This window comes from Balaenoptera acutorostrata, chromosome 3 (genome assembly GCF_949987535.1).
Source record: "Balaenoptera acutorostrata chromosome 3, mBalAcu1.1, whole genome shotgun sequence".
Taxonomy (NCBI): domain Eukaryota; kingdom Metazoa; phylum Chordata; class Mammalia; order Artiodactyla; family Balaenopteridae; genus Balaenoptera; species Balaenoptera acutorostrata.
The window spans coordinates 99,879,779-99,907,420 of NC_080066.1; the positions used below are offsets into that span (position 1 = coordinate 99,879,779).

The 27,642-nt window shown below is 39.8% G+C and overlaps 1 protein-coding gene across 1 annotated transcript in view; it reads right to left on the reverse strand.

The window, feature by feature from the left end:
• Positions 1-1,178: 1,178 nt before the first annotated feature.
• Positions 1,179-27,642, reverse strand: part of CDIN1 (CDAN1 interacting nuclease 1) — a 167,028-nt gene continuing 140,564 nt past the window's right edge. Inside the window, exon 6 of the mRNA XM_057542685.1 lies at positions 1,179-2,360. Within this exon, the coding sequence (XP_057398668.1) occupies positions 2,225-2,360 (136 nt within the window). The 3' untranslated portion in view covers positions 1,179-2,224. The remainder of the gene's footprint in view (positions 2,361-27,642) is intronic.

Sequence of the window (27,642 nt, forward strand, 5' to 3'; positions counted from 1 at the left end):
AAAAAAGTTGTCACCCCATGTATACCCTCTAGGGCTGATGTTTATACTGTCTAAATTTAAAAAACAAATAAGTAAACAAACAACACATACAGATAGACCACAGATAAGTATTCCTTACATAAAAGAGGAACAAGGAGGATTTCCGCTTCCAGTCTGGGATCGTTAGTCCCCTCACCCCACTCCTCCAACTGAAAAGTAGTAGATGTTATAATCACATTAGTTTTTATGTTGAATAAAGCTTAGTTTTAAATAACTTGTAACTTTATCATAGTACGTACAGTCTACTGCTGGTTTCTTCCCCACTCTTCAGGGCCAGATTTTAAAACCTCATTCATAAAGAGGAGGTGGTGCCTTTGCCAGAGAACACCGGTACCTTCTCCTAACACATTATGTCAGGGCACCGGGTAGAAGAGCAAATTGTGAAATGCAAGCACCTCTTTCATTGTTTAAATTTATTTGTGCACCTTCATCATAAATTTGTTTAATATAAAACAAACAAATCCTTGATGAGGGTTTAACAGGGTTTTCAACATCTGTGCAGATAAATGTAATTTATTTCTAAAGAAGAAAAAGCAGTTTAGAGCATGCCATGAGAACTGCTTTTAACAACATTTTTGTCTAAAATGTGTGTGTGTGTGTGTGTGTGTGTGTGTGTGTGTGTATCAAGACAACTGCAGTGGTTCCAAATCATTCTATTTTACTCATGAAACCTGCATGGTGAATTTTATACTGGAACAGAAGTTTGCCTGATACCGCCTTCCTGTTTCATCTTCTTCCTCTTTCTCTTTTGTTTAATGCAACCTGCAACAGAGCTAAAATCCATGCCTGAACCCGACATGTTTGTGTCCTTCAAAAGGAAAGGCAGTAGGCAGATTTCTGCAAATCTTCTTAGGTACAAAATGAACAAAGTACAAATGGTATATTTTAGTCTTTTGAAAGAACCAAGCAATGTATATAACTTGAAGGTGTTTGTAAAAGTTACATTTTTACTAATATTTCCAAACTCATTCAACATTATAAAGAATATTATGTTTTGTCAACATGAGGGCAAATATTTTACTAAGTACATTTTTGGGTATGGATTAATTTTTTACCTTCCTAAAAGATAGGTTTATAATGAATTTACTGATGTTTTCCTTTAGATTGAAATTTGGTTTGCAGTAGAAAAAGTGAATAAATGAAAGTGAACAAATACAAAACTTCTTTTATTTTGCTTACTTGAAAATTGCTCTAGGTTTACTTTTGGTACACTTAATTCATTCAAAGCCGAACAATCCTAATGCCTAAATTATTTGAGTGTTATATAATTATGCGGTATAAAATGCAGATACGAAGCAGGGTCCAGAATGTGCTTTTGAAAAATTTTACTCATAAAAATACTCACTACCATACATACTGACAACTAGTTACGTTTAAAAATAAACTCTTGTCAAGGCTGGTACCCAGCTTCAGTCGTCTGCCCTCAGCCCCCAATCCAAAGAAGGAGTGTGGTTTCCAGACACAACGTAACTAATGCTTTTAAATGAGATAAATGGAAAATGTTTGGTGTTCAAATAAGTATTATAGAAAGAGGAAATTCTCATCAAGTATATTTTTTTCAGCTTGGCTTACTGCCATAGAAGTCAGGAAACCATAAAGACTGGACAAAACAAACGCAGGCTCCCAGCAAGATCTGCCCTTGCAGGTGAGAGCGAAAATCTAGTTGCAGCCTTCATGATTTCGGCTTTGCTGGGACTGTGCTAGGTTATTCCATGACAGTAACGCCACCCCGGGTATCTGTGAGTGTACATGAAGAGAAAGGGGGAGGGAGAGAGAATGAAAGGAGGCTTACAAAAAAAAAAAAATAAGAGGGCGATTCAGTAACTGGGAGGAGAATTGAAAAATCACACCTTTCAGTCTCCACATTTTTTCTTTTGTTCAGTATATAAGGAGAAACCATCCGGAAGGAAGAAAGATTATGACTATCTATAAACTAACTGTTTGACAGAGACAGAAATGCTGATAATGAGTGGGCTGTGTCTGTAGTTCTTGGCTGTTCACATGAGCAAAAGGGATGAAGGAAAACAGAAACTCTTGATATGTTTGTCTAAAGAGGTAGTGGTGTGACCACGGGCAGCGAGAGTTCAGCTGAAGTTCAGGGCAGATGCTGCCAGGAGTTTACACCGCAGGAAAGTGAAATTGCTTCCGGATTCACCTTTTCCTCCCAGCTTCTCTTCCAGGACCATCAGGGTGAAGCAGTGCTATGGCATAAGGTGACGATGTCGGTGGGGAAACAGGCGTGAAGCAGGATACCCCTTCCCCGATTACAGTCCAGCTCCTGGATAAATCCGTACCAGTAGATGACTAAGCCCGGCCCAAACCTGCAAAAACATGAGAAAGTGACACGCACACGTAGTATATCAACATAGTTCCAGAACACGGTGATCTTGGATAAGATGACGAAATGACTTTATTGTACGGAGTTTTTTGTTTCGGTTGCTACGATGATGACTGAAAGTAGCTGAACTTACACCAAAGAGCTTATTTCATGCGCGTGTCACCGCCTTGGACGGATTTGTTACCTTTCTTTCAAGGAACCTGAACGATTTCACTACTCTAATTACCTCTCAGTCAGGTGTTGTGACGACGTAGCTGATGAAGGACAAAAGCAGAGTCGAAACAGCATTGATTTGGGGAGCACGAGGCTTGGGATTTTAGCCTCTTGACACTTAGAGGCACTCTTTTAAAAGTTAAACTTACCTATTTTCAACTAAGGAAAAAAAAATGTTTGGAAAAATAATTTTTAAAAAATGGAACAGCTCAAGGTCTTCTTCTGGCTATAAGGCTCTATTCATGTACCCATAGGGCCAGAAGTTCCTTCTGTCATTCATTCTTTCTAGTCTTACAAACAAAAAACAAAAAACAAACCCATATGACAACTGGGATCCTGCAAAGAGTTCTCTCGGCCCCTTCACTCTCTGCATTACAGCCTCTCTAAGCGTGAACATGGCATGAAATTTGGTCGTAGGTTCTCATCACGAAAGTAGGGAATAATGCCACGTAGAGTTCTGAAAAAGTCTAGACAGATGCAGGCTTGAAACCTCAATGTTTCTAAATTGTGCCTCCGAATTATCTCCAATTTGGTTAGCAGCACACTCAGGAAGTAGCCAGCAGGAAGTTGAGACCTCTAGGCTGGGTTCATAACGATGTAATCACTATCAATCACTGTGCACACAGAGATGTTTTGCACATCAGTTTCACGTTTTTCCTACCGAGAGTACTTAATTAAAGGGCAGCTCTACTTTTGGTGTCGTGTTGCAGGAATTTTACAGTGAAAGCATAAATTATGAACGTTGCGTTAGTAAAAGGATGTCTAAAAACAGAACTGCTTTCTGTATTCTGACATTACAGCAGGCTGAACCGCGCTAGGCCAAAAATGTTTTTCCTTCCATGATTTATTATATGCTGAAGTGTACTTGCCAAACCTAACAGTACAGGATGGGCTGCAAGATACTGTATGCACAGGAACAAGTTCAATTGGATGTCATGGAATAGTTCATTTGGGGATTCACATCAGTAGGGCAACCAAGCTGTATGTGAGATTAATTAAAACTTTTGCATTCCCTCCATGCAGGGATAGAATCATGAGATGTTGGCTCATCAACTGAACTTGTTCTAGGGGACACAGGAGCTGTATAGGACGAGAAGCCTTGGAGCACCAGGCGCTGTGACATTTACCTGAATTCAGGGCTAACTGCAAATGCTTTCGTTTCTCAGTATCTCTGGGGAGAGTTTCCTTTGTGGTCAGAAGAATCAGGCACCTAGGGCACGAGGTATTTGGGGCCCCAGTGCTTAAATGCACACCAGGTGAAGCTCACACCTGGATGAGGTCTTGCTTCCATTTTAACCAAGGGTTCCTTAGTAACTTTTAATCACAAACAATTGTCTGCAATGGATACCATTTGGTATCTTGATTTTACAAAGAGCTCTATGACTAGTATCAAATGATCTCAGGTTTGTCAAAACAAGAAGACCTGTGATTCTGAGGATCATGTCTGAGAAGCCTCAGACCTTCCCATCAGTGAAGCAGCCCTCAGTCACAGCCTCAAGAAATCTACTGTTAACCTCAACACATTCCCCTGTTTTATTACACAGCCACTCTGGAGGCCGTGATGTTCTTTAGAAAGGCGCTCATATTTCTATGAAGGGAGGAAAAAAAAAAAAAAAAAAAAAGGTGATCTAACCAGTCATGGAAAAGAACAAAAGAATATATAGAGGTCATAAACAACAAGCCCAGTGTTTTAAAGATTTAATAAAACAAAAACACATATCACCAGCACTGAGAGAGTAAGAGCAGCCTGCGCTTTCCCTGAATCATAAGCCAAAGGACACGAAGCAAGAAGGCTCTTTACGAAAATGGCATTTTCTAGGCATGAAAGTCAGGCTGGCGAACAGCTCAATGACCAAGAAAGTGGACTTGTTTCACCTGTGAGGCAACACATGAAATCAGCAACTGGAAAAGGTTTTGCAAGATTGTGAATCTAAACATTTCAAGTAGTGGTTCACTTAGGAGGACTCTCTGAAGGTAGCAACACAGATTTATGAACTGTTTTTAGTATATATGAGAAATGACTCCTAATAAGGCTCTACCCTCTATCTAAGTCATTGTTCCCTAGCTTTGGGGTGAAATTATATTTACTTGGGCAATACCAGCTCTCTCGTATGACCCAAAAGCTCTGATTGACAATATGTGCTTAATTAATTAAAAACGAGGAAATACGACTCCCTTTGTAAATAGAGATTGGTAGACGGAGGCTTTCAAACTATGTAGTCTTTGAATGACAAAAATAATGAGGACTTCAGAGGGTTACAAGTTTGGAAATTTAACGGGAGAACAAGACCTGGCCTTGTTCCCAATACCTTGAGTGCATTTCTGACGTTTCTCCAACAGCTGAGGATCCAGAGATTATCAGACGCTGGCAAATTAACCTTTCAGCAACGTGGCTGTTTATGAAGAGGCTAACCGCATTAGGCAACATTACATGATCCATTCCTCCATTATCGGAACCGGCAGAAGGGAACATGTAGGCTGATAATTCGAAAAATCAAGCAACCCATCTCTAGTATTTCCTTCTGAAAAGTTGTAAAACAGGGAGTAAACAAGGCCTAGGAAATTTTTATGTTGGTCAAGTACATGCTGATGGGCCTAGAGACTTCACCTTTTTGATGCCTACTTCCATTTATTGTGGCACTACTGGACAAGAATGAGATCACTGGGAAGGCAAACATAACCTTTGTGACCAATAAAAATCAAAGAGTCTATTCACAGAATTTAAAAGAAAACAGAGTCCTTGGATCTGAGCAAATGTGCAAAGCAGAGGGTTGGTCTGCTACTGGGATTGCAGCCCTCCCTACCAGGCTGGAGACACTCAGTAATGGGATGTATATGGATATCTGAATCGACTGTGTAAACACATTTCAAGGTTGACTATAATTTGAAGGTTACTATACTCATGGTCAAGTAATAAGATCAAAGACTCCAAATGGATTTTAAAAACTCCTGTGGAGCAGAGCCTGGAATGTAAGTGACTCTTGAACAAGTAATTCTGCTTGCAAATAAAATACCACCAAATTAGCAACAATAACAAATACCTCTTGAAAAAATGGGAGGTGAAAGTCAAGAGCCATGACAGACCTTGAGGGTATGAAAGATAAAGCTCCTCATAAATAATGACAACCTTATAAATGAGTTTGAAATGTGTTTCTCTGGTTTCCTTCCATTTTAGAGTATTTAGAGAAATTAAGCAGGAGACTGTGGAATGAAAGCTGGTCACCCTTTTGTGGTTTTTGTGCACAGTTGTCTCCCAGAGATTACACATTTCATCCTTTGTCTCTTTGCTACGTTGTGACCCTTTTGAGGGCAACGACCATGTTTTATTTACGTTGTGTCCTCTAGGGCTAGCGCAGTACCTGGAACATGACAGATACCCTCAAGAACAAGATGGAGAACACAGAGTTAATAATAGGATCAGACAGCTTTGTTGCACTGGTTACTGAATCAGTGGCAGCCTAGAGGTGGGCAAGATGGAGGGACTCGGCTATTGCCATGGTTTGGCATTTTTATTAGTGAGCAGGGTGAGCACCGTAATGGCATACTAACAGATTATAGTGCTAGTAATAATAACAGTTACAACAATGTTAATTATTAACACTTTCATTGCACTTACTACGTGACAGACACTGTTCTAGGCACTTTACACATATCGATCCATTTAATTCTCAGGTCAGCTCCATGAGGGAGGGAGATACAATTACTGTCCCTATTTTACAAATGAAGAAACTGAGGCACAGAGAAATTAAGTATCTTGCCAAAGGTCTTAGCTAAAAAGTGGAGGAACCTGTTTTGGAACCCAGGACTGGCTGGAGGGTCTGTGACTGTCTTGCTATGATGTAGTGATCAGTCTACTAAATATGGCAAAATGGTATTAGACTTTAACCAGAAAAAGAGGGGAAATGCCCTATGAACTGGTTAGACCACACTTAGAGCGTTGTGGAGGGTTCTGGTAGATACTAGAATATCTCTAGTCTGGAAATGATCCTAGGAGAACTCTAGGATGTTTGAGGAAGCATTAGATTAACAAAGTATATGTGACCTGGAAATGAGAACTTAGGGTGGTGATACGCTCATTCACCACCTATGGATGTTTACAGTGCTCACGGGAGAAGGAATTAGATTCCTATTGTAGCTCTTGAGCATAGACCTAGGGCAATGTTTAAAAGTAACCAAGAATCAGATTTTGATTTAACATGAATAACAATCATTGAGTGAGTTTGGAAGTGGATCTTTCCTCAGTCAAGCCTTCGGATGAGACCACAGACCCTGAGCCAATAACTAAAATGCTGCCTGTGAGAGAAGGTGAAGAAGAGGACCCAACAAGCTATACCCGTATTCCTGACCCACAGAAAAAGTGAGATAACAAATGTGTGCTATTTTAAGTCATGTAGTTTTGGGCATTTTTTAAATATAGCAATAGATAACTAATAGATAAACCTGCACTACAGACTTGAGTAGTCAAATACCATTCTTCACGTATGCAGTATGGAGAGCCCTGTTGGCTACAGATTGGCTTTTGTCAGTGACACTTGCACCTAGACTTTATAGCAGAAGGGATTACCGAATGAGATTATCAATAAGTAGCAACTCTTCATCAAGAGGAAATCTCAGATACGAAGCAACTCTGTGTTTTTACACTAACAGAGCTTCCTGGCTCCTAACTTAGACTATATACCAATGCCCCTCCCTGCTGCATATCTAGGATGCTGGGGTTATCCAAAGAAGTATAGAAATCATATAATAAAATGAAGAATTATGCATATTTTCTCAAGTTCTGTGGTTTTGGTGTTAGAGTTGGTTATTGGGCTTCTGAAGCTGCAAATAGAGGGTAGAGATAGGGTGTGGGAAGTTGGTTACAGTTGAGGTGACTGCTGACAATTAGGGAAGAGACACTAAAAAAACCCAACCAACCAACCAACCAACCAACCAAACAAACAAATAAAAAACAACAACCCAATTGTAGTAATCCAAGGCTATTTGGTGCTGGGGCAAATAGACTTTGTCAATCTCAACAGGTGCTGAGGACAGCCCAGGAAAAACAAATGCTGGTTTCATTTTGTTCAGTTAAAAAAGGCAGTAAAATCTGTAAGATATTTTTTAAAAAATTGTCACCAAGAATGTTTTAAAAATGGTACTTCAGTGAGTAAATTCTTAGTTTTCCAGAAAAATTTAGTTATCCTCAGATAGTCTCTGAGGTTGTTAGATTATGAATGTTGTACAGAATACGGTACAAGTTATAAAGCAAGTCTTTCTACAGCTCTCTGAGAAACTCAGAGGCACAGACAGGAAATTTGGGCCCCCAAATTAAGGAAGGACTTGGTTATTCTTTCTAAACTATAAAAAAAATACCCTCCCTTCCTTGCCATGGCTCTACACTATCCTATAACTCAGGAATTACTTGGATGGTAGTTTTACTTATGGAGAAAAGAGAAGACTATTAACTTTCTATTGTTAAGATTTCTCCTTGAGGCACCTTCTTCAGAGAGGTTGAAATGAAAGATAAATGCAGGAATTTAGAGATTTCCAATCACATATTAGATATCATTTTGCTAAATTAGCCCCCAAAACCAACTCCCTGGTTGGTTTCCTGAAGCCTGTTTAGCTTCTATGTCTCCAGAGATTTCAGAGGGCACTTGACCAGACATTATGTCTATAAAGATGCTGTCTTAATACAAATAAAATGATTCTAATATCCAACAGCAAAAAGGTAACTTTTACTGCACACTCATTATGTGGCAGGCAGTGCTTCAAGCACTTTTACATGTACAGACTAATTTGATATGCACAAGCCAGCCCCCTATGCAGGAAGTGGGGGGGGAACAAACAAACAAACAAACAAAAAACACACTGTGATTATCCCCATTTCACAGATGAAAAAACTGAGGCACTTAAATGGTTAGGCTTAGAACCTAAGCAGTCTGGCTCTATGGCTTGTGCTTGTAACCAATACATTATACTGTCTCTCATTATGCCTTGTATTTACACAGCAATTTGTAACAATCATTCACCTTTGAAAAAATATTTACAACACCTGGAAATGAGAGAGGAGCAGGGGCCTGGAAGGCAGGTGACTAATCAAAAGTTTAGTGTATGCGTTGGAATTCACCTGTCCTACAGGAATAATTCTTCAAGTATGGAGTCAATAGCTTCACACTAAAAAGTTTATCTAGCTACTCTTTTAGGTTTAAGTGTCACCACGTTTAGGAAGTATATGTAAAGCAACGTACAATTCAGGTGAAAGAAATTAAAGTGACTGCATTTGAGGGAGCATATTTGAAGCATTTGACAATCAGGTGGAAGTAAGCTGGGGAATGAGAATCATAGCCTGTTCATATAAATGGAAATAAACAGCTGGAATAAGTTATGAGGAAAACTGAGGGAAGCAATGGGTCTAAGTGAGTGTGTCAGGTGGAGATTTGTTTTCCCAGAAAAGAAGGTTCAGACTTGCTAAACAGGGTTGATACGGTGAACTCCAAAGGCCCATGTTTACTCCTAAAATCCTTCTAGTACAGAGATGTAGCTCATATTTGTGCAATTAACTTGGCTTATCAATGTTTTCAGCTCCAGGAGAAAATAACTACGTATTTTTAAAAAAATCAAAACAATTTTCCATCTCTTTTGATAACATGAAGGTGAAGGGTGGTGGAAGACTCATATCCTATTATACAATTTGCCTTTCTACATAGAATAAGAGAAAACTCATGAGACTGATCATATACTTCTCAATGAGCTACGTTACCATTTTTACATAAAAAAGGATTCTAATGCACCAGGGTTCTACAGTATAAATCTGGATCAAGTCAATAGAACAAACAATTTTCAATTGAAGGATGACAAGAGGACCATGGAATGATCTGATGATTTTAGTAAAGTTTCTTGTTCTTGAGGGTCTTCATCAAACAATAAAAATAAAACCTAGCTGTATTGATGCAAATCTTTGTTTCCAACCCAAATCTTATTTTTCAATTCATAAGCAAATAGAAAACTCCTCTCCAAAAGAGGAATAGCAGAGAATCCTTTTTTTAAAATTTTTTTATCTCTCATTTTGAGTTGCTGTGTGGGGTCTGGGATATCTTCTGAGGATGTGTGCAGACATGTGGCTGCTGGAAGTCAATTGTTTCACCATCAAAAAGACTTGCATGTGGTTTTCATGAAGAACGCATTCTCAAACACACAGTTCAGGATGAAGGAGAAATATAAAACATCTTGTAATTGTTTTAAAATAAACTCTTATACTGTTTATTTAGTTTTAATCTGCGTGTTGTAGATTGGTTATGCACTTGTTAATCACTGCTGTATGTATCTCTAGACAGAGTTGTAAATAACTTTTCAGTCCAAGTGAAATATGCTTGCACATGTTTATATGCAAAGTATGTGTGTATTTATGCCTGTGTATAAATATGTGTACAATAATAATAGATTAGTGATCATGCAATGTAGCGTCCTAAGGTTCTGGCACTACGGTCAATTTCATATACAAGGCAAATATTCTTTTTTGGTAATATATAGAGATGAAGTAAAAATATAAATTGATTGTTTCATTTGCTTCTTTTGCTTGGCAGCTCTGTGTTTGCAAATTGAAATGACTAAAGGAAGAGAATCCTAGTTACGAATATTCTTGTTCAATTCATGGATCTTGGTTAGTAAAATTGCAACTCTCTTTGTAACATCAACTCACTGTCTATAATTTTGAAAACAAAAAAAGGAAAATATATGAGAAATACTGATTCACCCTTGGCCTTTATGCCACATAGAAAATAAACAGAAAATACATTATTCTGAAGAAAATTTAAAATGTATATAAATACACAACCACAACCACCTGAAATTCTCCCTGGTGTTTATACAACTCGGCATTTTCATGTCTAACATTAAATTGCCTGGAAAAGTGCTTAATTTCCACTCCACTTTGTCCTGTGTTGGAAATTCTTAGATGCTATACTAACAGTCTTTCCAGCCTATAGTAAATCTCTTCTCCAAAGAGAAAAACTGAGGTAGGCAGGATAGAAAACAAAGGAGGAAGCTTTTTTATATTTAATCTGTTGTCTTTAATATCTGTTTTCTTGGAGAAACACTAACCCCTGGCATTGAGGCAGGCTCTCTGCATGTGCCCATTAAGGGTTGACATATAAGCCTGCATATTCATCCTGCGCGGAGCACAAGTCACACAAGAAAGGATATTCCTCTCCTTTAGATACTCGCAATTCAAATTTTAATAATGTAGAACTATTCACATTTAAGTGTAAAATATAAGTTATCAATTGAATAATAAAATAATAATAAACGAACAAAGTGCCAAAAGGTTCACAGCGAAAGAATAATTAGAACAATAACACGGTGTTCTAGAAGTTTTCCTAGACAAGGTGAGTTCCCAGCTATGCTGCATTTATTCATACAATGGCCCTTTTAATTTTCTCCATTATACACACATGTTTTTTGAGGGAAGAATGAAGACTGGGGTTAGGGGTCCCAAGAGATGTAGAGGGATGGCAGAATCAGAAGCATATTGAGACGATTTCATTGTAAAACTAGAGAATGAGTTTAAGTATGATAGTCCTGTTTCTTTGTTTCAAACGAGGATGTGTAGAGTGGACAGTACACATCCTCAAATGGGAAGAAGAGAGGAACACCAAATGCAGTGAAAGAGACCGAAACCATAAAAATCACAAAGTACCCAAGGTCGTATTTACTTTGAAAAACACTTAGGTACTAAGAGTGAGAGAACACTTCAGGTGGACCTTGGGTGCAAATCATATCTATCTCCCTAGAATTTATACTCCAGCCTTTTTCCAAAAGTTGGGGTAGTTTACAAAATTGGTTGTGTGAATTATTACATGTTTTCTCAGTTATTTCCCCAGGGAAACATGCCAAAGGCAAACCCATCATTTCAGCTGATTTAGGGTTTGATGCCAGGGGATTTATAATTGATATGACAACCATAATGGAAAGTGATCATCACGCTGGCAACACATGGGCTGCCAGTGTGATAGTCCATTTTGGTGTTTGCCAGTTAGTCAACCAGAGACTTGCTCAGATAAATTTGGAGGTTATTTCTGAACTTTTCATTACCAACTTCCTGAATACTAGAAACCAGAAATGTGTTATAAAATAGAAAAGATTTTATCACATAAACATTGCTTACCCCAAATATATTTTTTTCACGTAGTCTTTTATTATTAGGTAGAGGGGGGATGGGGTCTCTTTTTCCTCGGCTCAGTTCACTGAAGATCACAGGGTAACCCAGAGTTCAGTCAGACATTTATCTCAAGACACAAAGAGATTTATGGGTTCTGGATATATAAAAGTCTGCTTAAAATAAAAAAATTATCGGAATTTTCATACTTGGCAAAGTCAAATAACTAAAGGATTAAGGCTGATACATGTTTGCCCTATAAATCTATCGTTAACCAAATGTAACACAATGCTTCAGGTATGTCAGATCCCAACTTGCTCTAAATGTGTAGTTAAAATTTTCTCTTAATCACAGTAAATATTTCACGATAAGGAGAATCTCTCTGGCTAACCATCACAGTCCTCAAAAGCAAACCTCCCAATTTTACAGATCCATAAAGGCAAATACTGGAAAGAGGAGAAAAAAATTAGAAGGTAGAACCATCTAGGTCATTAGGAAAAATGGTCAGGTAAGGAAAAACAATTTAAAAAATACGGTTCTTAGAAAAAAATAAAATAGAGATAATCCAGCCTTGCAGTTATTAAACAAACACTTCTAGAATGCAAGCTCCATGAGGACAGCTTGTATATTTCAGCGCACACAGGAGTCAGCCACTAAAGATTGCATGAATGGATACCACTATAGAGCCCCTGCCTCAGGAGAGGCTGTGAATGCTATCATGCATTTGGAAAAAAAAAAATCTTTTGCTGATAACTCTCCACCGTGTAGGGAAGAAAAGTCATTTTTAAAGGTGAGAAAACGAGCCTTAAAAATATGCCCAAGTTGCACACTGAAGAGCTAGCTCCCCGAGGGGCTATTAGGAATCTCTGCTTTCCAGGTTGTTACGGGGGAGATGACGCCGTGTTCTAAAAGCTGGGAGGCAACACGAGTACTGTTCCCTAGAAGGGACACTCCTGGTGAGGTGGGTAGGAATTAAACTTCTAGGAAGAAAAACTAAGGACTTGGGAGCCAATCACTGCACACAGGTGGCTCTCTCTTCCTTGAAATACAATCAGTTCAGGTAGGCTTTTGTTTACAGTAGCTTTTATCTAGAAGATAAGGTTGTAAAAACATCAATCAAAATGAAGTACTACTGTTCCTGGCCATATCTCAGCAGGTTCATCTGTTTTATTTCTTCCTCCCTTTCCAAATACCTTAAGGTGTTTAAGATGAGTGAAAGAGATATCAAACTATTAAAGTGCACTGTGTTTGTATGACACACGGATTTGCACCCCATGAACCACAAATACCATCCCTACGGTGTCTGAGCATTCCCAGGTTCGGGGGAGCCTGTGTTCCTATTGCTTTGCTTTTCAATCACATATAAACTTTACAAAATGATCTTTACGCCATTTTCAATGGTGCTCCTTTAAGAAAATGAGGAGTTGATGGCTTCTGTATGTTGGTGTGAGGCTTTTAACTTATTTCTACCCTGCCTTTTCCCCCAAAAGGCGTGTATAATAAAATAGCAAAATAGAAATAGAAACTTGAGCTCAGGAAAAGAAGAATGCGTTTTACGGTTAAACTGAACTTCGAAGGTCAACTGCACAGTTAACAAAATTTTAAATTTAAGCCCATAAAGATCCTACCTGATTTCATTTTTAACTGCATTACTTATTTAATGCCAGATCCATACAATGAAGCTCTGAGGCAGGGACGTTTCCAAGTGGTGAGGGTTACTCTGTTGAGGGAGTGAAAAGGCGCACTGGCTCAAGTCGAGAATAGTTACCAACAGGGCAGTGAGGTGGGCGGGAGAGGCCGGACCGTCACGCGCAGACAGACGCATGGGAGGGCAGCTGAACTGGTGGTCACCTGGAAACAGACCTTAAAGCTAGACACAGCCGGCAGGCCCCCCGGGGCTGGATGCAGGTTGTGCTGAGGGTCTGCATGGTGGAAAATATCTTATCTGTCCTTCTTTAGGTTACAAGTCATTCTTCAGGGCTGGGCTTTGTAATTTTCCTGCTTGATCCCCTTCTAAATACAACTAGAGTAAGGCATTCTAGTAAATGTAATGCCCGCTGGTTAACCCATTTCAGACTCAAGACTCAAGATCTAGACTCACCTAGATTCAAAGGATACTTGACTGACTTTGCTCCAGGTTTATCTTGCTGCCATAGTCCCAATCTTTGGAACTGGTAGAAGATACAGACTATTTGATTTTTATTTCTTTGAGGAAAATAACACCGCTGATAATCACACTTATAATAATAGCCATAAACATAATCATAACAGCAGCTGGTATGTACTGAACGATCACCACGTGCCAGCTACTCCTCTAAGCTATTTATACGTATTATCTCATTTAAAACAAAAGCCCAATGAGTAGCAGCCAATAGTAGTACTTACATTTTCATGTTGAGGAAACTGTTCTAAAGCTGTGCTCAACTGACCATAACAATGACGATGAAGAGAATTAACACCTGCATGCTTACCGTGTGCCTAGTGCTGCACTAACCACTTCATGTATGTTATTTCATTTACTACATGCAATAAACCTACGGGGTATGAAGTATTACTAGCGCCATTTTACAAATGAGAAAACAGAGACGCGGAGAGGTGAGGCCGCTTACTCATGCGAGGAGATAAAGCTCGAAAGTGGTGCAGGTGTTAACCCATGTCCTCTGCGTGCAGGGCTCCCTCCTTGAGTAGCTATGCTACAAGGCCTTCTGCGCTTCAGATTCCCCCAAACACTCTTCCAAACCCTTAAAACGTCACTACCAATGCCATCTCACTACCATGCCAATCTCAAGGTAAGGCTCCTGTCTGTCTAGGTTCAATACGAATGCTTTACTAAAGGATTCGTCCACGCTGGACAAGTCTTTCCTCTTCTGTAAAATGTGGAGGCTGGAAGACGTCATCTTTAATGTACCTTTCATTTTTAACTTCCTGTGTCTTCGTTCTCCATCTGTAAAGCAGGTATAATGGAACTTGTATCCTGGAATTCCAGGTGGCTTTGAGAAGAAATAAGCTTCACAGCACTTTAATTTGTTGTTAATTCATTGTTGCCCCCTTACAAAAATTCTGCCCAATAGTGGAATGTAATAAAGAAACCTCCCAACCCTTGTTCCCCTCTCCCCAACCCATGAATGGGTAGATCTATGTCCAGAGGACTGGAAATAGACCCTTTAGGAGAAAGAAAACCAGGTCAAATACTAATCCGGGCAGTATTGGGAAGTACTTTATCCAGGGAGAAAACAAGATGAAGAACTGGGTAGGAAGTGTGAGTAAAGCAGAGTCAAAACATTTCCTACATTTCTAACTAGACTAGATGCTTCTTGGAGCCAGAAAGCAGGAAAGGTCACATCATACAGTCATTCCTGCCCTTAAAAAGAAAAGCTGATCAGCTTCACGGGACCAGGAGAAACTCTACTTCAAAAGAGACTTGACAAAAAACCCTGATGATGTCAGTGATTTAAATTTTATTTAAATATAGGTTCCTGCTCTTAATGACATAACTCCACTGAGCCTGTTCCCACATTTTGGCCCCAGGTCATCCACTAAGAAGGGCTGCACACATAGATTTCAGAGCAGTACCTTGAGATTTCATTTTACCATCCCAGATACATTTCTTGTTAGACCAAGGGCATTTTGAAGTCTCCCCAAGCTTAACAGTTCATCTTTGTAATAAATGGTTTCAGTATTTTTAAAAAGGGAGAACATAAAAGGAACAACCTTGAGCATTTTTAACTAATATTGAAAGACTCTGGAAACAGGATAAAGGAAACTTCTGACTTAGGAAACAAATGAAGGTTGATATTTGAAACTGTCCTGACAAACTTTTTGGACCCTGAGGCTGGCCTTTGAGGTAGATGGGGTCTTTAGGAAGCTTAGCGGCCAGCACCAGTTTCTAAAGGTGGCCAAACCCTTTGTTTTCTCATGGTTAAGGAAGCTATTTTATCAGATAATTGCAGGAAAAAAATATGAGACTAAGGACAGAATTTTTTTTTAAAGTAACAGGTGAAGGATCACGTGTGAGTGTGGAAAACTGCAGGGCTGGACTCAAAGGAAGGACACACTTTAGTGAACTCTGGGTTCCATTCTTCAGCTAATGGTGGGCAAAACACTTCAGAGTTCTTAAAATACGTTCGCAAATTATACAGTAACATCTGACCCTCAAAACACGTTTTATTTTGACTTGCCAAATAAGGAAACTGAGGTGCTCAGAGGTCGAGCGACTTGTTTAAGATCACATGGGAGCCACGGACAGTGCTGCATGAACCCAGCGCTCCCTCCTTTCTGTGCAGTGCTGCTGTGTGCATGTAAAACCACCTCCCCTGTTTTCCTGGCTGCAGAACAGGGAGCACGGTACCTCCTGCTTTTCTGAAAAGGATGCCATGTTCTGGGGATACAGCGATAACAGGGACACAGTCCCTGTCTTCCAGGGGGCTCTCAGGAGTAAGGGGAATAAGCAGGTTAAAAGGCAGTGTACGGAGGAGACAGATGTTGTAGAACTGTGCAAAAGGCTCTGCAGTGGCCCCAGGCAGGTCAGGGAAGGCTCTGAGCAGAGGTAAGGCGACCTTTGGAGGGAATCTGGAAGTCAGGTTTGCTCTCCTCTCGGTAAGAGAGGGAGAATGCTTCAGGTGGAGGGAGAAGCACACACAGACAAATGATGAGAAAAAGCCTGGCGGCTTTGTGGGCAGCACAGAAAAGTTCAGAATAAACAAAGATCATGGGCCTGGCAGAGGACACAGCTGGAAAAGCGCGGTGGGAGCGAGGCTGCTGAGGGCCAGAGGGGCACTGCCTAGCGGACTAAGGTGCCGTGAGGGCCGAGGGGCTGGTACACAGGTGGAGAGCCCGTTCCTCCCCATCCCATGGTACAGGCACACCAGCCCTTTGCCCCAGGCTAATCCTTTTTTATGAAACCCAAATGCCCGGGGCCATGTTTCTGTACGGAATTTGTGAGCTAAATATTTACTTTGTGTAGGGCCAAAGTATCTACTACAGCTCACTTATTTGGGGGTAAACACATTAGAGAAGAGTATACATTAAAACAAATCTCTCCCCTTCCCTGCTCTCCCTTTTCCACTCCATACAGAAAAAAGACCGCCTGAAAACTATACCGAGGGCTCAACTTTCCGGAGTCGCTGGGACAAAGTATGTGTATATAAACAGTCACAGCCTAGCTCCACAGGGTCCCTCCAGTTTGTATTCTTTGAGAGGCCTGCGGGCACGAGATGACTGGCCAACAGCTTCCTTAGTGACTTACACAGCAAAACCTTATTTAACTGAACAGGAGTCATTAGCTACATTTTATGAAGATAAGGACTTCCAGGAGTGAGTTCTCATCTGGTTGTTTTTTGATTAAAAAGCAAGACAAGGGAGAGAGAGAGCTCCACTGAGCCTGCAGTTTTCCTTGACAAACTCAGCGGCTCTGAGTTCGCCCCACGAAGGCCACTGGGGCTGGGGCTGGGGCTGTGGTTCGACTCCATCGAGTTGAAAGCAATCTGTCAATGTGGGGAGGAGTTACGGAGATTATTTTAAACATTTAGTTCAGCTTTTGACTGTCTTCTTTTAGAGGCATTCCTGGCAGCAAACTGCCTCATCCTGGGTGACATAAGACAAGCTATTGAATGAGGTTAGACTAAGGTCCCCACAGACAGAGAGCTGGTCCACCCATGTTGCCATTAGCTGATTAACAGGTGTTTATTTTTAGGGCTTGAACTAACAGGCCATGCTAAGGCCAATGCAAGATGATATCTGAAGTAATCTGTGAGTGCCTCATGCTTGCAAAAGACCTTACGTTTTTGTGTGGTTGCTGATATACCTGAAGTCCTTGTCAGACCAGCAAAATTTCATGTCAAAGATAGAGAAAACCCCACCCCACTACATTACAGAGAGGGCCACTGCAAAAATAGATCCATTATCACTATTTAAAAAAATACTTGTTGAAAGAAAAGGGAAGAAAAATACGACCAACCAGTTATGGCAACTGGTTCAGTCCAAATTCTCATTCAGCGCTAGATACTAAATAACGAAAATTCCTAACATTAGGTCCAATGCCTTGCACAAACAATAACTAGACTTGCTATTTATTTTTGAATGAGACATTATGACTGCAGATATATGTCATTATAGAGCCTACTTTCATGTATGGAATTTATTTTGATTTATGAAATTTATGATTCTAAAGGATTCTGAAGCTAAATGGCAAAATGAACTGGTCTCTCGTTGCCAAACTCTAAGTTTAAAGGATGTTACAATTACATATTTATTTTTATTTGTTTAATGCTTACCTCCCTCATAGACAGTACGTTCCATAAAAGCAATGTCTTGTCTACGTTACCATTACCTGGCATTTAGTGGTATATGGTACATAACAGATGTCGAATAAAAATTTGTTGAATTAATGAATGGAAAGTAGAAAAGTCACACAGAGGATCTTTGCACAGCTATTTCGCTTAGGTGTAGCCTAGATCTTGAACCTAACGGGCATACACAGAATGGGCGGAACAGTTTGAAAAACAGTGCTGTTGTTTGCTTTACTTAATCATTTGCCTTTGTTTACTTGATGAGCTTTCCTACCTCCCCAAGCAGGATCACTGTGGTGCTGACTGGCACAGTCAGAGGGAAGTTAAAGTGACTGCTTTTCATACTTCATACTTCTTCTCTGAGCTATTTTTTGCTGGAATATTTTTACAGGAAAATGAGCCGGAAACTTCTCTCTTTTAGTTTGGATTTGTCACCTCAGCCTTGTGACACGTAATAGTACAACACTGGCACTCCTTCCTTACCTTCTGGGTTAACACAAATCCACCTCTAGCCATGCTTCTGAGTGATAACAGCTCTGGGAAAGAGGGATTTAGAATGTAAGACTGGGAAAGATTGCTGGCCACAGTCCCCTGCTGAAGTCTGTGCTTGACACCAAAGAGCAAGGTGCAGTTTTATTTAGACTTCATAGAAAGATATGGAAGGTCTTAAGAGCCCCAAAATCCAGTCTGTAAAGCTGTTACGTCCACAATCAGATCAGCTAGGTTCCTAACGGTGACACATATGGCAATGTACCACCACCATTTCCAAAGGGAAGCAACCCCTGTGCCTTCTGTCTATTTTCATGATCTATCCAACACAGATCAATCCCTCAGAGCTCCTGACACGTTGATAACACCCTTCAGGCTTATTTATGGACCAAGCATTGACTTTACAGAAACAGACTACAGTCACCATTTGAAAGAATTCTTTGATCTCACCCAAGATTATGCACTGGTTCTAGATTGGATCTGTCTTTGGTAGGACTAACAGTCCCCATGTTATATGTTGAAGACTCTTAACTATAATGCCTTCAGGTGGTCAGATGCTGCTTTCAAGCTCTCCAGTACGAGATCAGACGTTTCAGAAAAAGACGGAAATAACAGAAAAAGAAGGATATCATGTATGGGCCATAATTTTAAGAGGAAGCCTGTTAGACTCACAGTGTGATATTCAGACTTTGTCTTAATTTAATGAGAGATGGCTAACAAAAGGGGCTAGTTCTCTGATTGAATCTCACTTATTTCTTAGAATTAACGCCATTCATTCAGCAAGTATAAAACATCTGTAATATAACAACAAAATTTCTCATTTTGCTTAGAGGTACCACTTACAAAGCTGAAACATACCACAACAAACAAAAAAGGTCACAGAAGATTTAGGGTACATATTTCAACGCCTATCTTCTTTTTTTCAATGTACTTAGCATAACTTGATTAAACTTCATTTATTTATAATGTTCCTATATTTATTTATTTTAAAGGATTGAACATAATTGCTCAAGAAAATGGTCTGCAATTTTGGAACCCCTCAGCCTGTGTGTGGGTAGGGTCAGTCTCTTTGGGTAACTATACATAAATTACTCAAAGTTAAACGGCAGTAGTTATTCAAGGATTTGAGGTACTGGGGACATTCTAGAGGATACTTCAGCCTCTTCTCTCTTTATATTTTAGGAAACATGAGGAAAAGCAGATTGTTTTATTTTACTAATCTAGATAAGGCTGAAAGGAGGAGAGACCTAGATTAAAGGCCCAAATAACGAAGCTGTAAAGACACTTTCCTTTTTTTCTCAGACATGAGGAAATAGCATCAATTTACATTTATATAGTGCTTTATGCTTTCAAGAAAATGCTGATATGCTGTCCAGGAGGATGAAGTATTTAGGGAAGCTAAGTGAGTCCCCAGAGACTTAGTGGCAAGACACTGAGGTTAGGACTGAGATCTGCTGACTTCTAATCCAGGGATGATGGAGGAACCTTGGAAAGTTCTGTTGAACAATTTTACCCTATGGTCCCTATTACATTTATTACTCTTCCAGTTGAGTTAGAATAAAAAGTTAGTCCTTGTATTTTACATCTTATCTTGTGTAGGGAGATAAAAAGATTCATTATTATTATTCAGAGAGTATTTAAATGCTACAGATTTGATGTAATTGCTAAGCATTATTAAAATACATTTAAGTAATAATTTTGTTTTGAAACTAATTGAGATATTTTACATTTTGATGCTATCACCTCTGACAAGCTACTTCTCACGTTGTACCCACAGGCAAACCTTTCAATTCTATAAAATGGGATTTCTGTCAGGCATCCTAAAACATCCGAAGGAAACATTAATTTTTATCTGTCAGGATGTACTAATTAGTTTTAAAAATTAAAAAAAAAAATCATGCCTGAGTTCAAACTACTCATTTGTTTTTTTAAAAAATATAATTATCATTATATTTCTTTTTAAATGTAAGGCAACATTTTATCTTTTAGGTAAGTAAAAACATATTGGCCTTAGTCCAATTCTACAACAGTAAGTTGCATAATTCCTGTCAAAAACTATGAATATAATCACTCTAATTTATTTAGAGAAATATTAAATATATTGTACATATTACCTGATTCTGGTCTTTTGTTATGATTCCTATAGCTATACATTAGGAATGAAATTAAAACAAAAGGATCTGGGGGCTTCCCTGGTGGTGCAGTGGTTGAGAATCTGCCTGCTAATGCAGGGGACACGGGTTCGAGCTCTGGTCTCGGAAGATCCCACATGCCGCGGAGCAACTGGGCCTGTGAGCCATAACTACTGAGCCTGTGCGTCTGGAGCCTGTGCTCCGCAACAAGAGAGGCCATGATAGTGAGAGGCCCGTGCACTGCGATGAAGAGTGGCCCCCGCTTGCCGCAACTAGAGAAAGCCCTCGCACAGAAATGAAGACCCAACACAGCCAAAAATAAATACATAAATAAAATTAATTAATTAATTAATTAAAAAAAAAGGATCTGTAATATTTTTCATTACAGACAGAAATCAGTTCTTAAGTGACAAAACTGACTATATCTCTAATACAATTAAAATCTAATTTTTCAGAATTAATAAAATGCATAAATGTGTATATGATCACAACAGTACTATGGTAAGAACATATCAACTTGTTTAACATTAATTAACCTAATAGATTTTGGGGAGTTAAATATATTCACTATAATCTTAAGATAGTTCTGGATATAATGAGAAATAGGATATTTAAATAACAAAAGACTGAATAACTTTAAAAATTATGCACAAGTGATTATAGGGAGGTTAAAGGGTAAGGGGGTTAGAAGGTAAAAATATCTGCCTTGGAATGACAGAGAAGTGGTCCTTGTATCTTTGCATCATTCCTAATAGCATAGTATCCTTGCTGATGCAAATGAAACTGTGGGTTCAGAGTATGAAACCATAGCTACTAATTACTGTGCTGCAATTTCTGAAAAGCGACCACCGTTCAATGGTGTTGATGGGAAGGTGGAGGAGGGACAGTGGGGGAGATTTCACTGAAGATGTGAAATTTCTATCTGCTTTTAAAGGCTGAGAGGAGAATGTAAGATGGAGAAACACTGAAGGGTATGGACAGGGCAAGGATAAGAATACAGGCATTTGTGTCTGGTACTTAGGGGCTTCCCTAGAAGTCAGTCTGAAAATCAGTGCAGTGGGCAATCAAAAGAATGAATCTGGGGGCTTCCCTGGTGGCGCAGTGGTTGAGAATCTGCCTGCCAATGCAGAGGACACGGGTTTGAGCCCTGGTCTGGGAAGGTCCCACATGCCGCGGAGCAACTAGGCCCGTGAGCCACAACTGCTGAGCCTGCGCGTCTGGAGCCTGTGCTCCGCAACAAGAGAGGCCGTGATGGTGAGAGGCCCGGGCATCGCGATGAGGAGTGGCCCCCGCTTGCCGCAACTAGAGAAAGCCCTCGCGCAGAAACGAAGAACCCAACACAGCCAAAAATAAATATAAATAAATTTTTTTAAAAAAAAGAATGAATCTGGAACTCAAGAAAAAGATCTAAATGGATGATACAAATTTGGAAATGAAACAGGCGTGGAGACAAGATTTGGCTAGGGGAGCAAAGAGAGAGGGGGTCTGAGGATGGAAACCAGGGGTGGGAATGTCAGGGGCTGGTGGAGGAAGGGGAAACAGCCAAGAAGGTTGTGCAGCATGAGAGGCTTCAAAGGGGTAGAAGGAGAATCAGGAAAGAGTGGGATCAGAAAGTCAAGGAGTGGGTTTAACAGTGTCAAAGACAGGAGAGTGGTCAGACAAGAGAAAGACGAGGGCGTCCGTCTGTGCTGAGTCTGACGAAGAACCACCGCGTGCAGTTACCGCGGAGAGACTGCAGAGATGTAGGGAGGAGAGACCCCCAAGTGAAGATGACTCGAAGATGTTCGGTGGCGAAGAAAAGAGCAAAGCTAGAGGGAGAGACGGCGGGAGGAGAATGAGAGCGGGTCAGAGGTAGGTTGGGCCGCATGCGATCTACTGGTGGTCTAAGATGATCTCATATACACAAAACAATGACCTTCTGGGAGTTGTGTCCATCGACCCAATCAGAAAGACACAAGATAACAATGAGGTGAGGGGTCCACTGAGGAGGAGTACATTATACACACGGTGGACAAACGTCTACAACTTTGAAATCTATACATCTAGCACAATATCAGAAATATTCGTTTTAAAAAATAATAGTAAAAAAAGATAAGTAGCATGCTTGTTAGGCAGAGTTAGGAGGAGATAAAGAACGTAACCCAATATGCACCATTTGTTCACACAGGACTAAGAACTTAGATTTTATCTAAAGGAATAAAAAGTTACTTTAAAAATATATGCTTTCACCTTTGTTGCCTTGAACTCAGATTAAAAGTGAAATGAACTTTATACTAAGGATGTGCGTGCTAACTTAGAAATACTCCTTATTGTTTTCTCTTACTTGATGAACACTGTCAGAGTTTAACTCTGGAACCTATGGGAAGTCAGCGTTAATAAGCTTTGTACTATGTCAAAATATGTTGTATGTCTCCATGTTTAGTGTTACTTGTTGATCTCAACTTAATGATGTTTTATGTAGAATTATTAAAATATTAGCCAATATCATAAAAGGTCTTTCGGGTATATGTGCAACCATTACGAGTAGTCTGGGCTTAGCTGTTTATTTGGTATAAAAGTAAGTCAAACTAACAAACGGAGGGTTAAGTTAAACTTTGGGCAAACAGTTTCTCAGTTACAATAAATCCTGGGTTCAAGAATTCTGGCATAACTACCAATTCTTTCTGTAAAAGCTATTTGAGCTCCTGAGAGGTGCTCAACTTCCACTTAGTTATCTGCACAAGGTAACGGGGACAGTTTCTCCATAAGTCACGGGACAGCCAGTTTTCAAGCTGCAGTGTGTAAAAAGTCCCAAGTCCAATCACTAGCTCAGACTATGATCAGTGACTCTTCTCTGAGCTAAAGTATACATATGCATGTGTGTATCAGTGTCACTTGCACTCATCTGCCTCACAGGTATCCTGGGCCAAGTTTCCCCTTCCATACATGGCTACCCAACTTGCTGGGTTAGTAAGTCATGCACTCCCAGAACATCAGTGGTCATCCAACTTTCTTTCAGATGAATAACCAAAGCCCAGTGGGTCCAAGTGTGTGGCCCATCAAACTCTTCTCTTAAGAGCAGGGTCCAGAAGAACATCAGAAGAATTACTGAAGTTAGTGGTCATCACTGCTCAGTACCTCTTTTGGCAAAATTACTACAGTTATAATTTTACTATGATGGGAACCCAAGTATATGAGAACAGCTTTAGCTGTTCTGTGATTGACTTACAGATATTTTCCCTTGGCTGGGTCAATGACCTGGAACTTCCTCCGTATAACTGTTAATCACTCGCTCCATTCTCAGAAATACACAAAAGAAAGAATCTTAGAGGCCCCTTTTAGTGAATCTGTGCAAGCAAACCAGACTTTACAGGATAGGGCCCTGACATTTGGAATCAATGCCAGATCATTCAGAAAGATAACCCAATCTCCTTACAGTCCAAAGAAAGCAGCACTTAACAGTACTGCTGATGGTTTCACTTGGGTGGGGAAAAATCACCCACCTGCAGTACCAAGAAAGCAGCATGGGAACTGTCTCGAAAATGGTGCCTACAGGGACTCCAGCCTATTTCTACAAGAGTCGCCACGGTGCAACAATTATGTTTATGGGACTGAAGGGAAAGATAGCAGAGGGGAGGAGAGATATCCAGCACATGAAGAAATTGCGAAAGAAAGGAAAGGAGGGATTTACTTACCAAACAGAACCAAAGGGAAAGAGGTGAGATTGGATTACTCAAGATTTAAGCATTGTTTAAGATGAGATCCAACTAAATTCCAATGACAACAAACTTCATGAGAGATCGAGGATTTTAGCCACAGAGTGAGAGATGCTTTTTCACTGCTGAACATTAAATATAATAAGGACAACAGGAAAATTTTGAGCAGACATATTCTTAAGCATACAAGGGCACAAAGACCAGCGTTTGTTGCACTTTGCAGTGATTGTTGCATTCTAGGAACCTGGCAAGAAATTTACATGTGAAGCTCTTCACAGCTGCTGTAAGTAAGTGCTGCTTGCTAGACTCTGCTTTTTTCCCCCCGGAATAACTGACTTAACTGCCTAGGTGTCCAAGCTCACCACCATGGCACATGGGCACCACTGGGCTGTGCCAGCCACCACCTCTGCCCCCTCCCCAAGCTACACTGAGGCCTCCCCTAAGCACCGGGCACTCTGCCAGGCACTTCGCATACTTTACCTCCAATCTTTATGTGGGAGTTATTTTTAATCCACATTTTCCAGCAAATTCCAACTTACATTTCCCAAGTGCTCACTATACGTTCCTATGAATCAGGGCTCAAAGGTTCCAGCTCTATTTGGCTCCTAAGTCTATGCCTTGTTTAAACAAGTTGCTCTGCTTTCATCATGCAACAATTTAAAAATAATGAACACTTTGAGGTTTACCAAGTGAAAAAGGTTGCCACCAACTAATTGGGAGAAAGGTACCAATAAGGCATTTCCATTTTGACAAAAATGCCTAAATATTGGACCCCTGGCATATATGAATTTAATCTTAGACTTTTAGAGGAGAATTAGATAATGTACAAATTATACACTGGAACTTGCAAAAAAAAAAAAAAAACACTTTTGAACGGCATTAAAAAAAAAAAAAAAAAAAAAGGCTTCCCCAATCCCAACATATGTTTTTACACAAATCTGCATGCTCCAATTAATCTGCTGAACTGCTGGTGTACGGCTGGACCGCCTTAATCATCTTTGTAAGTACAATGTGCAATTTGTGGTCTGATTTCTAGCAAGAAAAGTGCACCTAATTTTGGCTCTCCCCATACTTAAACCTATTTTAGAAAATTAGAATTTAACCATAGCTTTACACAGTTTTAAAAAGAAAAACTGTACGCAGCTGCTGACAGGTCATTGATGTTGTAATACTCTGAGTACCCAAGGAGAGATTTTATAGTATTATCCCAATGAATGGCATAAAAGAGACTTGGATTTTAAAAATTCATCTCCACTTGTCAAACATTATTAGGAAAGGAGGAAAAAAATGGAGATTTCTTGAGATGATCTGACACAGCAGCATGTTTTTCTGGTCCACCATGTCTGGCTGGCAGAACTCTTTTCTTCTTTAGTGAAGTAAACAACTGTTTAGTACAATGCTATGTTTGGAACAAGGCAAGTTTTATTTTCTCTTTTAAGCCCTTGGCTAAAGAGAACAGTCTTATGGGAAATGGCTATTGTGTTTACTGTTATTTGATGATGAAATGTCATCTGACTAAAATACTTCTGTAATAAATTATTCCATTCAATATAGCCATCAATAGTTCGTCCGGTTTAAAAATGCAATTTGCATTATAATGCATTGAGAAATCCCTGATGAAAAACCCTTGTATACATTGGTTCATATCAACACACACACAACCGTGCTCGCTCATGCTCTCTCTCTTTTTCTCTCTCCTGGCTTTAAAGGAGTTGTTTGCAACTTAAAATATCACAAAAATTCAAAATCTGAAAATGCCATTACCATTTCACAGCTTAGTACAGAATCATTTTAAAACAAGAACAAATACGCTGAATTATTAGTTCACTTAGAGAGTGATGATTGACTAGGAGTGAATAAGTGGTATTAAGATGTAGTTTACATCCATTTTCTTATAAAATGTAAATGGCTGTAAACGGCTACGTCATCCCATTTTTGCTGATCTAAGAGAATAACCCCATCCACCCACTTTTGGGAGCCAAGCCTCTCCTCGTAGTTTGTTTTTGCCATACCACTAACTTTTTACTGCGGTGTTTATCCTTGTATGTATTTGGCTTATAAATTATGGGGGATGAGAATTCATTTTATTCTGGGAATTTTTCAATGTCCCTTAAGATCACTGGAGACATCCTTGAAACACCAGGGTTGGTATTTACTGGCCTAGTGAAAGAAAACCAGCTCCTATTTCTTAATTAGTCTCGTTTTGATCTATGACTACTTCTGGAAGAGGAATTGCTGTTGAAGGAAAAACTGTGTATACTGGCCAATACTCTGCTAACACAAACTGAAAATGTTTTCCTCTAAGGAGAAAACCTTCTGAGGAAATAAGAAGCCATTTTTCTAACGAGGAACGCCTCAAGATGCTGTTTGGAACATGGATGACATTGAGTATGCCGCCTCCCTCACCAAGTAAAATGCTGCGGAGACACGCGCTGTATTGGTCTGCCATTCCCCACAGTGCCTGAGATCTCTGTGAGAACGGGGGACTGGATCTTACGTGTCCCCACGTCCCTAGGGCCAAGCACAGGGCCTGGCACACGGTCTGATGCCCAATAAGTGCTCATGGGTGAAGACACCAAGGAGTAACTGATCTCAATAAAGACTGCTGAGCTGATAATCCAGACTACAGTTCTGTCCAACAGGCCAGTATTCCCAGTCTCATCGTGGCATCACAGCGCCTGGCCTCCAGGCTATATTCTTGAACGTGTACTCCAGCTACTATCTGAACTTTTATAGGGCTGAAATGAATGTTTGTGCTAAATCCCTTGTTACTGCTTTATTTTCAATCATGCAAGAACACGTTTCGGTAGTTTGAAAAGGAATGGATTCAAGATGCAAAATGGGTACCTGCTATTTCTCTAGATGTGTGTGCCATGAACTAATGGGTTATTCTACATCGTAGGAAAAGCACTGGGATCCCAAGCCTGACCCTGACTAATTGGCTGTGTGACCTTGAGTAAGTCTCAGAGACTTTCTGGGCCCTTTTTCCTCATCTCATCTGTAAATGAGAAGGTTGTATTAGATGATCTCTCAGGTCCCTCTTGGCCCTATTATTCTTAAATTCTATCACTATTATGATTTATATTTGCAAAAGTGAGTCCCAGAGTGTGATTTCTAAACGGAACCAAAAAGGAATCTAAAAAAATGGTGTCGCTGCCCACTCAAAAAGAACAATGTGAACTCCCAGTTGTAACATATATCTGAACCCAATGGAATACATGTACCAAGTTTACTAGACTATTTCTTCCTATTCCCATCTAAGATGCTAAAATCAATATGTGAAGGACATGAGGAAATTGTGTATTTACCTTGT